We start from the raw sequence: 17432 nt of genomic DNA, 5'->3' as shown, positions 1-17432 counted from the left end.
ATTGAAGAAGAAATATTACAAATTAAAGAGCATCCTGAAAAAAGACAGCCCGATGTAGAGCACATTTATGTATACCGAGTGTTGTGTGAAGATTCGCAACATCCGTACAAGACTACGGCGTTCAAGAGCTGCGGCGCGTACGGATTATGGTGAAGCGAGTCGCCAAATGTCAGTGGCTACTCGAAAATGAGAGTCAAGAGCCCGGATTCTGCAGAAGGATTATTCTCTCAGATGACAGCTAGTTCGACCATGAAGGAGTCTGCCAGGAACAATCTTTGCTGGAACGAGTGAATCCCCACGCAATACAACCTAGGGCGTTCCAGAAGCGATTCACAGCTTAAATTTGTGGAGAGGACTTTCCCGATTGGTTGACTTGAAAAATTTGCCAGAGTTTTTGAAGAGGTGCCATTGGACAGTAGAAGAGGCATGTGGTTTCAGCAGGATGGGATTTTGGACCATATTAACACAGTCGCGAGAGCAGCACTCGACGAAATCTTTCCATACAGGTGGAATAGGAAGATGAGGATCTATGGAGTGCCCCCACGATCATCGGTTCTTGATCCGCTTGATCTTTCTTGTGAGGCTAATTGAAGAATTCCCTCTACGACGACGTTGTTGATGAATAGAATGATTGGCGATACACTGGAATATAGCCCTGCTTGGCAATCCAGAAGAAGTTGCTGGACTCCATGGCCAACTTATTAAGAAAAGCAGGCCATGCCTTCAAGTAAATGTCAGCTGTAAAAAGTTTTCTAGTTAATTACGAAAGAGAATGAATACAAATGTTAAAATAGCATACATTTAACTAATACTTACAGCAAATGCTCGAAATTTTGACCAATGACTTGAATGCATAGCCTCGCTCTTCTTAATAAGTTGGAGTGCATAGAGTCCAGCATTTCTTCAGAAATGTCTGCGAGGGCTATGTCCAGGCGTGCCGCCAAATCATCCGGGTCATCAACAATGCCTGTGTAGACGGAATTCTTCAAGTAGCCCCACAAGAAGAAATCAAGCGGATTTAGATCCGGTGATCTTGGGGGCCACTCCACAGGTCCTTGTCGTCCAATCCATCTATGTGGAAAAATATCATCCAGGGCTGCTCTCGCGACTCTGTGGTAATGTGGTGCAGCTCCATCTTGCTGAAACCACATGCCTCTTCTAATTTCCAATGGCACCTCTTCTAAAATCTCTGGCAACTCTGTTCTGAGGAACTGAGTATAAATTTCCGCAGTCAACCGATCGGGAATCACAACAGGACCTATCTGTAAAAATAGTTAAATTATTAACCATTTTTCGAAGAAAAAATAATATCCGTGAAATTTATCATCTTACCACATAGGTTCCTACAATTCCTCCCCACAAATTTATACTCCATTTTTTCTGGAATGCCCTAGGTTGTGTTGCATAGGGATTCACTCGATTCCAGCAATGATTGTTCCTGTTATTGAAGACTCCTTCATGGTCGAACTTGCTCTCATCTGAGAATAGGATTCTTCTGCTGAATCCTGACTCTTGACTCTCCCTTTCGAGTAGCCACTGACAAAACGTAGTTCGTTTTGCATAATCCGTAGGCCGCAACTCTTGAACGCGGCAGATCTTGTACGGATGGTGTGAATCTTCCTTTAACACTCGGTATACAGACATGTGATCTACACCGAGCTGTCTTCCTACACTACGCGTACTTTTTTCAGGATGCTCTTCGAATATTTGTAATATTTCTTCTTCCATCCTTGGAGTGCGCGTTGTTCTCGGTCTTCCACCTTTATTAGAGATGAGGCACGATCCCGTGTCCTTAAATCGCTGAATTAACCGTGCGATTACATTGCCGTCAGGATGCCGTCGCTCCGGGTAGCGTTCGGCATAATTTCTTATTGTTGCTGCTCGGTTTGCTCCACTACGATAATACACTTCCACGATATCTGCCATTTCACGCGGGGTATAATTCATTTTGTTTTTTTTTTAGTACGTCTTATTACGTTCAGCTCTGTAATGCGACTAAAATTATTTAGTAACTAGGTAACAGTGATACTAGACGTGACACAGTTACAGTCAAAAAATTATTTAGTATCCAAGTAACTTTGCGTTTTTAATTCATGTATGTACCCCCTCTACTGGATTGTTTAATCGACAGCGCCAAAATATTAAATTACTGCTAAGTAAGCGGTGGATAGCGCTTTCAAATGTTTTATGATTAAATTTTTTAAACAGAAAATTGATAAAACGGAAAATCTCATTTAATACATTTTTCTTTATACATTCACACACAGACGTTTCTGAGGTGAAATAGTTGGAACGGTGGAGAGAGGAGAAGTTAGCAAAGTGAAGAAGGCTGATAATGAGTGGTCGAAACTAATTATTGATTATTCTTTCTCTCTGTGTGTCTCTCTCTGTCAGTCTACTTCAAATAGTTGAAAAGTGTCAAAATAACCAGTGTTGTGAGAAAACGTAGGTTAATACCTATTTCATTAAATTCACGAGTGTTTAAAAGTGTTATGACCTCACCAAATTCCGGGGCAAATTTTTGCCTTTTAGACGAACTTTAAGTAAAAATCATATAAAATAGACAAATTTGAATTGAAGGTCAGTTAACGGCCATATTCATTGTTGTTAAAGCCAAAGGAAGACTGTTATCCAATTGTGGCTCAAAAATTGATTGTGTTACAATAAAACTTGTCCAACCCACGCGAACGCACCTTAAGCTGGACAAATTTAAGATATTCTTTATTGTTATTGTTGAATCTCTATAAAAGAGATAATCTAAGCTTCAAATAAGCTTTCCTTCCAATTCCCGACAAAAATCGGGATGTAAATAGTAAAACTTGTCCAACTCATGCGAACGCGCCTTAAGCTGGACAAATTTAAGATATTCTTTATTATTATTGTAGAATCTCTATAAAAGAGATGATCTAAGCTTAAAATAAGCTTCCTTTCCAATTCCCGACAAAAATCGGGATGTAAATAGTAAAACTTGTCCAATTCTTGTGAACCAGGCTTAAAGCTGGACAAACCCAGAAACTTGTCCAATTCTTGTGAACCAGGCTTAGGGCTGGACAAACCTAGAAACTTGTTCAATTCTTGTGAACCAGGCCTAAGGCTGGACAAATCTAAAACTTGTCCAAATTATTGGACAAAATTTCATTGTTTATAATAATTAATTAATAAAACATTTAAAATATGATAAAACAAAGCTAAAACAGTAACGTACTACAGTAAAATTCCAAATGGTTAAAGTTTCATGAAAATTTGTCCAAGTCTTGTAAAACCGCCTTAAAGTCACAGCGCCTCTAGCGGCCGAAATTGTAACTAGAGTCACAATGAGTTATTCAACACCTGAAGAGGATCTGACTGTCACAAATCCTGATCAACCTTCAACTTCTCAGGAAAATTGAGAATTCGAAGATTTTGGTTAGAATAACCAATCTAATTTTGAAATCAACAGATAGTGAATTTTATTTTTTATTTATTAGACAATCAGTCAATATTTTATTTTACTTAGATAAATCACCAAAGAATAGTTTTGTTATAATCATAATTAAGGGGAAGGACTCTTTTCATTTGGATTTGATTCTCACAGTCCTATCCTAAATAAATAGATCTAAGTAATATTTTTGAAATCAACCAAAGAAATAGTTTTGTTAAACGTTTGGATCACGATAACCGTTTATTTTAAAAGAAAAGATGAGTGATCAAACTCTCTGCGTACGCACCTTTTACTTCCTGGGTCCTGAAGGATTAGAAATCTGCGAAGTGTGCTACGATATGTTACCTGCGTTGGAGCAAGAGGAATTCACCGTTCTCCAATATCATGCACCAACATCCTCTGGTTCTATAAACAAAAGTAAGTGTTTCTATTGCAGAGAGGAATTTTCTGTTGTCCAACCAGTGGCTTCATGCCAAGAATGCCTCGACCGATCGACCTCCACTAACCTCAACCATTAAATTTTGTTAAATTTATGAAAAATTAACTGGTGGCAGCGACAATACCAATTTCAACGCCGCAGCCATAACAATTTTTGGTGGCAGCGGTGGGATACCAATTTCAACGCCGCAGCCATAACAAAAGTAAAATCAGTGATAGTGCTTTCTGGAAAACATCGAGGAGCCAGTTTGAAGCTTTTCCAACAACTCCGGTGTAAAAGAACATGGTGAACATTAAATCGGTAAGTCTCATTTTCTTTATCATCAATGCATTGATTTTACATCATTCTGTTTAGCTTCGTTAGTAGGAAGAGAATGCCTTTATGCATCGCCTATTAGTGAATCAGTGCGCTAGCGCGACATCTTAGCTTCTGACACTTTCCGTTTCATTGCGACAACTCGCTCTTTCCATCAATTCAGTCAATGATACTTGTACTGAATTGAATTGAAATTGTAATGAAGAGGATTTGGCTATTTTGAAATTAATCTAATAGCCAAATTAAAGAAATAAATAGCAAAAGTATCATAGCGCGCGATCGATAATTGTTCCTTTCTCGCGGGGTGTTCGTCTATTGTTTCTTCACTTTCTCTACTCTGCATTGTGCCTTTAAAGTCGTTCGAAAAGGACCGAAAAAGGGACATTTTTAAACGCGAATAACTTTTAAACCCCTCGAACGATTCGAACGAAATTTTGCATGTGCACTCGGGTTGTCACCCCGAACCTCCAGTTGCCAGATAATGCGGTCGTTTCGTTACACCCTGTATATATATATATATATATATATATACAGCGTGTCACAATAATGCTAGGCAAAATTTTAAGGGATGATAGAGGAAGTAAAAAGAAAATATTTTGTCAACAAACCTGGTGTCTCCGAACCTCCAATTTTGATCTGCTGCCGTTAAAAGATCATATGTAGGTGATCGCGTTCAGTAGTGTTGGTGTGGAACATCAGCTGACAGGCAGAGCGGCGGCGGTGCACAGCCAGGTCCGTAGCATTACGCGAGGCACTCCCTTTTCTTCCACATTGAAACTTTATCCAGTTAATTTTTACCTTGTCTACTACACTTTTTAGGCAAGGCCTTTTTGCACATTGTCCACTATCTACGCTCACAATAATTGTGCAAATTGCCTCCCGCGATTGGAGACACATAATTGCAAACGTCTTTGCAATGACTCGCGAACGCGAGAAAATATTCCCGTAGTATTACGGATAGTGTCATACGCTGCAACAATGCGCTCGAAAAGCTCATTTGGGCTTTGGAAAGGCTTTTCATATACCAGAGCCTTCAAATGGCCCCACAAGAAAAAGTCCAATGTGGTGAGGTCAGGTGATCGCGGCGGCCATTCGAATGCACTACCTCTCCCTATCCATTTATTTGGGAATTTTTCTCTTACGCATTCTCTTGCTCTTCTTGTAAAATGAGCCGGTGCTCCATCACTTTGGAACCACATGATTTGCCGAATGGAGAGCGGAATGTCTACCAAAAGTTGTGGCAACGTTTCTTCCAAAAATTCGACGTACATATTGCCTGTTAATCGGGACGGTAACAGGTAAGGACCCACTATGTAGTCGTCAATGATTCTGGCCCAGACATTTATGGAAAAGCGATTTTGCACGTGTGTCACTGCCGTAGCGTGAGGATTTTCCGTATCCCACATGTGGCTATTGCGCGAGTTGAAATAACCATTCCGAGTAAAGCAAGTTTCGTCGGTGAAGTATACATGCCGTGAAAAGTTTGGATTTTCCGCACATTTATGCATGAACCACGAACAAAAATGCACTCGCCTCTCAAAATCACTGCCAGTTAATTCTTGCACTTGTCTTAAATGAAAAGGATGCAACCCTTCTTCATTTAGCACATGCCACACGCTCTTTCTGTCTACATGCATTTCGCGCGCAATAGCTCTTGTACTTTTTTCCGGAGCTTTTCTAACACATTCGAGGACACTTTCCTCGAATTCAACAGATCGTGTTGATCGACTTTTGCCAAGTGGAGCTTCTGGTTTTAATGACCCGGTATCGCGCAATCTTTGGGCAATCGCTGCAAGGATTTTACGGTTCGGTTGCCTTCTATTCGGAAATCGTTCTTGATAAATTCGCGCAGCTTTATTAGCATTACCGTCGGCTAATCCGTAAACGAAATGCATATCTGCTAATTCCAGGAATGAATGATCCATTTTGCACTGTCTTTTGCGATGAGACTAGGACGAATGAATAGCTAACAATAAAACGACACACAGTTTCAACTGATGAATTCGTTTGTTTTTTAATGTTTACAATTTTTTAGAATAGCTAGCACAAATGAAAATCCCACAAAAAACAGACTTCGCCTGTATAAAAAGGCGGCAAGTACATAAACCATTTAGCATAAATAATATAGTAAAATTATCCAATTAAAAAATGTAGTGAAATCCAAATATTAGGCAAGTGTATTTTTTCACCTTAGCAAAAGTTAAATTTTTGAAAAAAAAGGAACAACAAAGTTACTTGCCGGGCCCGTAATGTCCATGCACAGTGAGAAATAGAATCGCTGTGTTTCGGCTAACTTCACTCTGTATTTTAACATGAAATTTGCTATACTACGCTATAGCTGAATCTCACACACGATTCAATTTCCCACTGTGCATGGACATTACGGGCCCGGCAAGTAACTTTGTTGTTCCTTTTTTTTCAAAAATTTAACTTTTGCTAAGGTGAAAAAATAAACTTGCCTAATATTTGGATTTCACTACTTTTTTTAATTGGATAATTTTACTATATTATTTATGCTAAATGGTTTATGTACTTGCCGCCTTTTTATACAGGCGAAGTCTGTTTTTTGTGGGATTTCATAACGTTTTGTAAGAGTATAATATTTAAAAAATTAAATAATTCTTTTAATTTTTCTACAGAATTTAAAGAAAATTTCCACACTTCTCGTTTTTTGAAACAGCAGAGCTTAACTAATAAAATAATATATATTAATATTGAAAAAATATCACAGTCAACGCATTGAGTTTATTGATATTTGTAATGCATTCTGCATAAATGAACTTCATAATTAATGCCCCGGCTACTTGTTTAATGTTTTCAGTTTCACTATAATAAAAGTTTGATTAAATTTTTCATAATCAATAAACATACTTTCAACATATAAAAATAATTAAGTAAAATGTATGTTTTAATTAATTTACATTTTCTGTTTATCAACATTTGACTTTTACCACCATCTGACCTTGCCAGACTTCACTAGTTTCATCAACTACTTGAGTTGATACTGGGGCAAGACTAGACAAGCAATTCGCAAAGCTTTGAATAAGCTACAATCAAGCATATATTCAAAGCTGACTATGTCGTTTTGCATACCACGTTTCTTTTTAGCACCAGTTACTATCACATTTATGCTGCTAATTCTTGACAAAGGTGATATAGGAGATATATTAGCGAGTCGTCCTTATAACATTTCCTGTGCCAGAGTCCTCAAATGTTCGTTTCGCTAATTTCTATACACTGTTGAAACTGGTCGGATTTCTGGTGCTGCAAAATGGAGTGGAAACCATTAATTTTTGGACTGAGTTTCAATTGAGAATAAACGTGCATTTTTTCATCCATACCAATGACTAGTATACTGCCTTTGGCCTAGAATACTAGCATAGGTAACAGAGGAAAACACTCAACAGTTATTAACTCGATTTTACAGAATTTCATCCAATGAATCTCATCCTTAAATTATGGCTGAGCAATGGATGACGATTATCGGAATATTGGCTTATTCTTACTTTGCCAATCTTTCAATGCTTTCATCCTTGCCTGTTTCAAATACCAGAATGCAGGAATGAAAAGCCCAATGATTGATTCAACTCCAATAGTCAGTATGTGAGCGAATCTTCTTCCTTGGTTTTCTAATTCAATTGTACCAAATGTATTTAAGTCAAAGCACAAGTATTACTATTTGCTATAATACACTTGCACAGTGACTGTAAAATGCTAGATGATAACATCTGAGTAAACCTAAAATCAAATTCATCATTTAAATATCTCAAATCTTCAAAGAAAATAATATTTTAAAGAAACATGAATCATTCCATTTGTTAATCAACATTTTACTTTTTACCAACATCTGACTTTGTGAAACTTCCGTAACTCCATCAGCTGCTTGAGGTGATACAGGGGCATGACTGGACAAGCAATTCGCAAAGTTTTGAATAAGCTAGAATTAAGCATATATTCAAAGCTGGCATTGTCGTTTTGCATACCACGTTTCTTTTTGGCACCAATCATTGTTACATTTATGCTGGTAACTCTTGAAAAAGGTGGCATGGGAGATACATTGGCGAGTCGTCCTTATAACATTTCCTGTGCCAGAGTCCTCAAATGTTCGTTTCGCTAATTTCTATACACTGTTAAAACTGGTCGGACTTCTGGTGCTGCAAAATGGAGTAGAAACCATTAATTTTTGGACTGACTTTCAATTGAGAGTAACCGTGCATTTTTTCATCCATACCAACGACTAGTATACTGCCTTTGGCCTAGAATACTAGCATAGGTAACAGAGGAAAACTATCAACAGTTATTAACTCAATATTACAGAATTTCATCCAATGAATCTCATCCTTAAATTATGGCTGAGCAATGGATGACGATTATCTGAATATTGGCTTATTCTTACTTTGCCAATCTTTCAATGCTTTCATCCTTGCCTGTTTCAAATACCAGAATGCAGGAATGAAAAGCCCAATGTTTGATTCAACTCCAATAGTCAGTATGTGAGCGAACCTTCTTCCTTGGTTTTCTAATTCAATTGTACCAAATGTATTTAAGTCAAAGCACAAGTATTACTATTTGCTATAATAAACTTGCACAGTGACTGTAAAATACTAAATGATAACACTATGAGTAAGCCTGAAATCAAATTCATCATTTAACAATCTTAATCTTCAAATAAAATAAATATTTGAAGGAACATGAAACATCTCAGTTACTTAACACTATTTGATTTTGCTCCATCTCCATTTTCTTTATTGCTTGTTGACCTAACTTCTGTAATATTTGGTTGTCTTCGCATCTTTTGTAAACATCTACTATCGTATAATTTGTTCAAATCCAAATACTGGTCAACTTGTATTTTACGTAAATAAAGATTTTTTGGAATGTTACATATCTTTCAAATTAGCATTGCCATAATTTAATCTGAAATATTTGTTTATATATATATGATATAACCTATCGGATAATTACAATCAATAACAGTTTAAAGAAAACAAAAAGCAAAACATGCATTTGATTAATGATTTCAATACCTGAAAGTTTAGCATATGATTATTAAGTACCTTAACAATTTGTTTCAATTAATATCCTCCTGATAATGACCGATGCACATTACTGTTGAAAGTATATTTCTCATTGGCACAGACTTGTAAATATTAATTTTATTTAATCCAGTCAGCTCTATCCTCATCAATGAATATGAAAATATTCTGTCTTAATTTATCTGCAAAAAGAAATACCACAAAGTACCACAAAGTATATACTACATCCTGTATTGTAAAATATAATATTATACTTATCTAATTCGCGAATCCTTCAGTCACTGTTAATTGAATTATTTGTGATTGTAGAAATTAACAGATGCAATATCGCAACACGATGAATAACCTCACTGCATTAAAATAAAAATAACCTCACATTACAATTTACACAGTTCAATATAGTCGCCGAATTGACAGTTCACGACCATACATAGTTTGATCGTTGAGTATATTATGTTGGAAGCGTTGTGAAAATGACGTCATTTTTCTTAGCGACCAACTTCAGCCCGAGACACACTCTGGCTGGAGAAGAAGAAGATGACGGAAAGAAATTAAATTCGTTATATATATAGCTAACAGATTATGAGATCTCTGGATTGCGTGAACCAATTTTGATGTTTATGGGCTCAAATAAAAGCTTGTTCTAATCCATTTCAAGAAAAGCTTTACTGAAATCATGACAGTGTTTCATTTACGGAAAAAAATCGATTTAAAAATTGAGACGGCCAATCTTGCTGTATAAGATACAGTAGTGCCTGGACGGCGGTATAGACACGTCTATACCTACTTTTATGTACTTGCCGTCGAGACACTACCGTGTCTCTTGATATTTTATGTTTATTAGATTTTTGGGAAGTTTTTTGTACTAGTTATTCTAAAAAATTGTAAACATTAAAAAACAAATGAATTCATCAGTTGAAACTGTGTGTCGTTTTATTGTTAGCTATTCATTCGTCCTAGTCTCATCGCAAAAGACAGTGCAAAATGGATCATTCATTCCTGGAATTAGCAGATATGCATTTCGTTTACGGATTAGCCGACGGTAATGCTAATAAAGCTGCGCGAATTTATCAAGAACGATTTCCGAATAGAAGGCAACCGAATCGTAAAATCCTTGCAGCGATTGCCCAAAGATTGCGCGATACCGGGTCATTAAAACCAGAAGCTCCACTTGGCAAAAGTCGATCAACACGATCTGTTGAATTCGAGGAAAGTGTCCTCGAATGTGTTAGAAAAGCTCCGGAAAAAAGTACAAGAGCTATTGCGCGCGAAATGCATGTAGACAGAAAGAGCGTGTGGCATGTGCTAAGTGAAGAAGGGTTGCATCCTTTTCATTTAAGACAAGTGCAAGAATTAACTGGCAGTGATTTTGAGAGGCGAGTGCATTTTTGTTCGTGGTTCATGCATAAATGTGCGGAAAATCCAAACTTTTCACGGCATGTATTCTTCACCGACGAAGCTTGCTTTACTCGGAATGGTTATTTCAACTCGCGCAATAGCCACATGTGGGATACGGAAAATCCTCACGCTACGGCAGTGACACACGTGCAAAATCGCTTTTCCATAAATGTCTGGGCCGGAATCATTGACGACTACATAGTGGGTCCTTACCTGTTACCGTCCCGATTAACAGGCAATATGTACGTCGAATTTTTGGAAGAAACGTTGCCACAACTTTTGGTAGACATTCCGCTCTCCATTCGGCAAATCATGTGGTTCCAAAGTGATGGAGCACCGGCTCATTTTACAAGAAGAGCAAGAGAATGCGTAAGAGAAAAATTCCCAAATAAATGGATAGGGAGAGGTAGTGCATTCGAATGGCCGCCGCGATCACCTGACCTCACCACATTGGACTTTTTCTTGTGGGGCCATTTGAAGGCTCTGGTATATGAAAAGCCTTTCCAAAGCCCAAATGAGCTTTTCGAGCGCATTGTTGCAGCGTATGACACTATCCGTAATACTACGGGAATATTTTCTCGCGTTCGCGAGTCATTGCAAAGACGTTTGCAATTATGTGTCTCCAAACGCGGGAGGCAATTTGAACAATTATTGTGAGCGTAGATAGTGGACAATGTGCAAAAAGGCCTTACCTAAAAAGTGTAGTAGACAAGATAAAAATTAACTGGATAAAGTTTCAATGTGGAAGAAAAGGGAGTGCCTCGCGTAATGCTACGGACCTGGCAGTGCACCGCCGCCGCTCTGCCTGTCAACTGATGTTCCACACCAACACTACTAAACGCAATAACCTACATATGATCTTTTAACGGCTGCAGATCAAAATTGGAGGCTCGGAGACACCAGGTTTGTTGACAAAATATTTTCCTTTTTACTTCCTCTATCATCCCTTAAAATTTTGCCTAGCATTATTGTGACACGTTGTATATATACAGGGTGTCCGGTTAACTATGGCCAATCCGGGATATTCGCATAGACGGTAGAATTCCGAGTAAAAAAGTTCGAAACACTTTGTGGCTAGCACCCTTAATTAAAAAGTTATTAGCGATTAAAGATCCTCAGTTTTAATTGGATTTGCTTAGACGGATGATTCTATTGGTCGCATTGTTAGCCCATAAACGCTAAGATTCAGTAAAAGTTAATACTAATGCAAACACACGGGCAGTGGACACACCCACTTGAGCCTTTGGTAGTGATCGAAAGCCGAGCGACCGAGTCTCGAGAGCGAGCGTCATAAAAACAATGAAAACATAAAAACTCTTGATAATAGCCGCAAGCTAAAATTTAAACTTTTGTAATTTTCAAGTAAGAAGTTAATAATTATCATTTTTGAATTGTATGTATTTTTACGATGAAAATGAGTCTAAACACAATATAATTACGCCAATTTTAGAGTATAATTAACAGTTTTAATTAATTAATAATGTCGCTAAAAAAGTCATAATTATGTCGCGCTTGGACTTATTTTCACCATAAAAATATGAACAAATCAGAAATAAGAATTAGAAATTTGATAAAACACAATTGCAAAAGTTAAATTTCTTATAAATGTCTTAATTTCATTACCCCGATTCCCCGTTTCCTCTGCCGATCAATCGCGTAGAATTATCGAGCTCCCAAGGCTATTCATTCAACAATAGGCCTCAATTTAAAAAACAGAATAACGTAAACACATTACATTAAACAAAGAGAAATTTAACTTTTGCAATTGTGTTTTATCAAATTTCTAATGCTTATTTCGGATTTGTTCATATTTTTATGGTGAAAATAAGTCGAAGCGCGACATAATTATGACTATTTTAGCGATATTATTAATTAATTAAAACTGTTAATTATACTCTAAAATTGGCGTAATTATATTGTGTTTGGACTCATTTTCATCGTAAAAATACATACAATTCAAAAATTATAATTATTAACTTTTTACTTGAAAATTACAAAAGTTTAAATTTTAGCTTGCGACTATTGTCAAGAGTTTTTATGTTTACATTGTTTTTATGACGCTTGCTCTTGAGACTCGGTCGCTCGGCTTTCGGTCACTACCAAAGGCTCAAGTGGGTGTGTCCACTGCCCGTGTGTTTGCAATAGTATTAACTTTTACTGAATCTTAGCGTTTATGGGCTAACAATACGACCAATAGAATCATCCGTCTAAGCAAATCCAATTAAAACTGAGGATCTTTAATCGCTAATAACTTTTTAATTAAGGGTGCTAGCCACAAAGTGTTTCGAACTTTTTTACTCGAAATTTTACCCTCTATCAAGAGACACGGTAGTGTCTCGACGGCAAGTACATAAAAGTAGAAAAAGTCATGCCTATACCGCCGTCGAGGCACTACTCTCTTATACAGCTAGTTGAGGCGTCCCAATTTTCAAACCGATTTTTCTACGTGAATAATCCATTGCCATTATTTAAGTAAAGCTTTTTTTAAAATGGTTTTGAAAAAGCTTTCATTTGCGCCTAAGAACATCAAAATCGGTTCACGGAGTCCAGAGATCTCATCCTCTGTTAGCTATATATATGTCGAAAATAAAATTTTCCTTCATAATCTTCTTCTTCTCCAGCCAGAATGTATGTCTCGGGCTGAAGTTGGTCGCTAAGAAAAATGACGTCATTTTCACAACGCTTCCAACATAATATACTCAACGATCAAACTATATGGTTGTGAACTGTCAATTCGGCGACTATATTGAACTGTGTAAATTGTAATGTGAGGTTATTTTTATTTAATGCAGTGAGGTTATTCATCGTGTTGCGATATTGCATCTGTTAATTTCTACAATCACAAATAATTCAATTAACAGTGACTGAAGGATTCGCGAATTAGATAAGTATAACAATATATTTTACAATACAGGATGTAGTATACTTTGTGGTACTTTGTGGTATTTCTTTTTCAGATTAAATTAAGACAGAACATTTTCATATTCATTGATGAGGATAGAGCTGACTGGATTAAATAAGATTAATATTTACAACTCTGTGCCTATGAGAAGTATACTTTCAACATTAATGTGCATCGGTCATTATCAGGAGGATATTAATTGAAAGAAATTGTTAAGGTAATCATATGCTAAACTTTCAGGTATTGAAATCATTAATCAAATGCATGTTTTGCTTTTTGTTTTCTTTAATCTGATATTGATTGTAACTATTCGATAGGTTATATCATATATATACGAACAAATATTTCAGATTAAATTATGGCAATGCTTATTTTAAAGATATGAAACATTCCAAAGAATCTTCATTTACGTAAAATACAAGTTAACCAGTATTTGGATTTGAACAAATTATACGATAGTAGATGTTTACAAAAGATGCGAAGACAACCAAATATTACAGAAGTTAGGTCAACAAGCAATAAAGAAAATGGAGATGGGGCAAAATCAAATACTGGTAAGTAACTGAGATGCTTCATGTTGCTTCAAATATTTATTTTCTTTGAAGATTAAGATTGTTAAATGATGAATTTGATTTCAGGCTTACTCATAGTGTTATCATTTAGTATTTTACAGTCACTGTGGAAGTGTCTTATAGCAAATGGTAATACTTGTGCTTTGACATAAATACATTTGGTACAATAGAGTTAAAAATCCAAGGAAGAAGGTTCGCTCACATACTGACTATTGGAGTTGAATCAACAACTGGGCTTTTCACTCTTGTATTCTGGTACTTGAAACAGGCAAAGATGAAAGCATGGAAAGATTGGCAAAGTAAGAATAAGCCAATATTCAGAAAAACGTCATCAATTGCTCAGCCATAATTTAAGGATGAGACTCATTGGATGAAATTCTGAAAAATTGAGTTAATAACTATTAATTGTTTTCCTCTGTTACCTATGCTAGTATTCTAGGCCAAAGGCAGTATACTGGTCATTGGTATGGATGAAAAAATGCAATGTTTATTCTCAATTGAAAGTCAGTCCAAAAATTAATGCTTTCTACTCCATTTTGTAGCACCAGAAGTCCGACCAGTTTCAACAGTGTATAGAAATTAGCGAAACGAACATCTGAGGACTCTGGCACAGGAAATGTTATAAGGATAGAACATACAGTGAATAAATTTGGGAAAATGAAAGCAGTATATCTAAAATAGAGGCTACCATTGCATTAATTTGTGTATTTTCGAGTTTATATTGATGAAAAGAAAATACAAATGGCACTATTTTGCTTGAAAAAGAGCCCTGATTCATAGTTGATATTGGGAGTAACAGTTAAGAAAAAGAGATGAATTTCTAACCAAATCCTTAAAAGTGAAGGGCTTGTAGATGATTTTGGGTATACAATTTTGGAATTAAAAATCACATACGTGTTGAAAATTATAACAAAATCATGTAGATCTGTAAATATGAAAAGAATTCATGATTGCAATATTTAACATATGATGGGGCATACGGTGAATAAATTTAGGAAGCTGAAAACTATATATCTAAAGAAGAGAGGCATCCATTGCAGGAGTTGGTGTATTTCCTAGTGTATATTAATGAAAGGAAAATATAAATGGCATTAATGTGATGGAGAAAGTGCCATAATGCAAAGTTGATATTGAGAGTGACAGCTAAGAAAAAGGTGGAAAAATGAGTCAATTCATAAGAAAATCCTTGAGAGGGAAAAACTTGCAGGTGATATTGGGCATACAACTTTGGAATTAGAAATCACATAGTTGATGAAAATTATAATAAAATCATGTAGATGTGTAAATATAAAAGTAATTCAGGATTTCAATATTTCACATGTAATAGAGCATACGATGTGTAACTTCAGGAAACTGAAAGCAGTATACCTAAAAATCATAGGCTTCCATTACATTAACTGGTACATATTTTACAGTTTATATTAATGAAAAGAATATATAAATGTCACTAGTTTATCAGGGAAAGAGCCATAATGCAAAGGCGATAGTGAGAGCAACAACTAAGAAAAAGGTGGATTTAAAGGTAAATTTAGAAATAAATTTTTGAAAGCGAGAGGCTTTAAGGTGATTTTGGTTATAAGATGTTGAAAATATAATTCAAACAGTCATTGAATCCTATGTTAAATGCATCTAAAAGTGTAATTATGATGAGAACTCATTATTGTAGTATTTTGTATTTTACTTATTAGATTAATAAATTAATATCTCGAATTGAAGCGTTACATTATGGAACGATCACAACATTGGAAAATGTTTTGTAAGATTGCATTAGTTAAAACAATTTTTTAGTTTTAATTCCTATATTCTTACAAAACGTTATAAGATCCCACAAAAAACAAGCTTCGCTTGTAAAAAATGGACGGCAAGTACATAAGTCGTATCTAGCATGATTAATATATAATAATATAAAATATTTTAATTAAAAAAAATAGTGAAATCCAAATGTTAGGCAAGTATAAATTTTTACCATGGCGAAAATTGAAATTTGGAAAAAAGTAAATAGCAATACAAAAATTACTTGCCGGGCCCGTAATATCCATGTGTAAGTCGTTATCTTGCTATATAAGCGTTGCTTCTCGTAAGTTATAAATGTGGCTATTTAATACGACTGCACACAACGGGCCCGGCAAGTAATTTTTGTATTGCTATTTACTTTTTTCCAAATTTCAATTTTCGCCATGGTAAAAATTTATACTTGCCTAACATTTGGATTTCACTATTTTTTTTAATTAAAATATTTTATATTATTATATATTAATCATGCTAGATACGACTTATGTACTTGCCGTCCATTTTTTACAAGCGAAGCTTGTTTTTTGTGGTCCGAATATCCCGGATTGGCCATAGTTAACCGGACACCCGTATATATATAAATATACGGTGTTTTTCAGTGACCTATGTCAGAACATTCAGGGACGATAGGGGATGCAATTTAAAGCAACTTTTATTAAGGGACCATGGGTCGCTGATGTTTATAAAAAAGTTCTGGAGGTTTAAATGTCCTACGCTAATCGGTATGGCGAAGCCTTAAGCAGCGCCGTAACACACGTTGGTGCCCGCGTCTCTTCAGCAAATGACTACTAAATTATCTCGACATGTATTTATCAAAAGTTAAAGGGGTTAAATGTAAAAATTGAGTAACCTAAAGATAAAATTTCAATTACACATGAAAGTGCGCTAATTAAGAATTAATTGAATACGAGATGGAAGAAATAGGAGTGACTTACCAACTATTGCAATGTCATCGGTTGCTCTTTTGTTGCTCTTCTGCATGTTGATTTTGAGTCATAGAAGCTGTTCGAAATGGTTGCCACGAACACTTATACAGGCTTTGCATCTTCGAAACATAGAGGTGCGAACTCTATCGAAAATCCCTGGAGTATTCATTACCTCGTCAAATGAAGCGACTATTCTCTCTATCACCTGATTTGCAGTCTCGACAGGAGTAACATACACTAAGGATTTCACATGATCCCATAAAAAAAAATCCAGAGGTGTCAGGTCTGGTGAGCGCGGAAGCCATTGAAAGTGTGCACCTCTTCCGATCCATCGTCGTTGAAATTTTTCAACAATGAGATTATTAGCCTGGCTATTAAAATGTGGTAGCGCGCCGTCACTTTGAAACCACATTTCTTGCCGAAATGATAATGGCACATCTTCCAACAAAGCTGGTAAGATATCCTTGATGAACTCGGTGTAGATGGTTCCCGTCAAACGTCACGGGTGGAAATACGGTCCGATCAGCTGATTATTAATTATACCGGCGCAAACACTGACGGAGAAACGATTTCGATTTGATGCCAAGAAACACGCACGCGGATTCTCAAAATCCCACTGATGGCTGTTTCGG

At 36.2% G+C, this 17432-nt stretch overlaps 1 protein-coding gene across 1 annotated transcript; it reads right to left on the bottom strand.

The window, feature by feature from the left end:
* Positions 1 to 601: 601 nt before the first annotated feature.
* LOC136773746 (histone-lysine N-methyltransferase SETMAR-like) lies at positions 602 to 1947 on the bottom strand. Its single transcript, XM_066727660.1, has 3 exons — positions 1333 to 1947; positions 817 to 1262; positions 602 to 752 (listed from the first exon to the last, which is right to left on the bottom strand). Exons 1-3 carry the CDS (start codon positions 1945 to 1947, stop codon positions 602 to 604), a joined length of 1212 nt encoding a protein of 403 aa, XP_066583757.1.
* Between the last annotated feature and the right edge of the window lie 15485 nt (positions 1948 to 17432).

This window comes from Prorops nasuta, unplaced genomic scaffold (assembly GCF_024137725.1).
Source record: "Prorops nasuta isolate Cenicafe-Biocafe unplaced genomic scaffold, Cenicafe_Pnas_1.2 PNAS00005, whole genome shotgun sequence".
NCBI classification, from domain to species: Eukaryota; Metazoa; Arthropoda; class Insecta; order Hymenoptera; family Bethylidae; genus Prorops; species Prorops nasuta.
The sequence above is the reverse complement of the archived record's forward strand: the minus strand, read 5'-3'. Positions and strand labels throughout refer to the sequence as shown.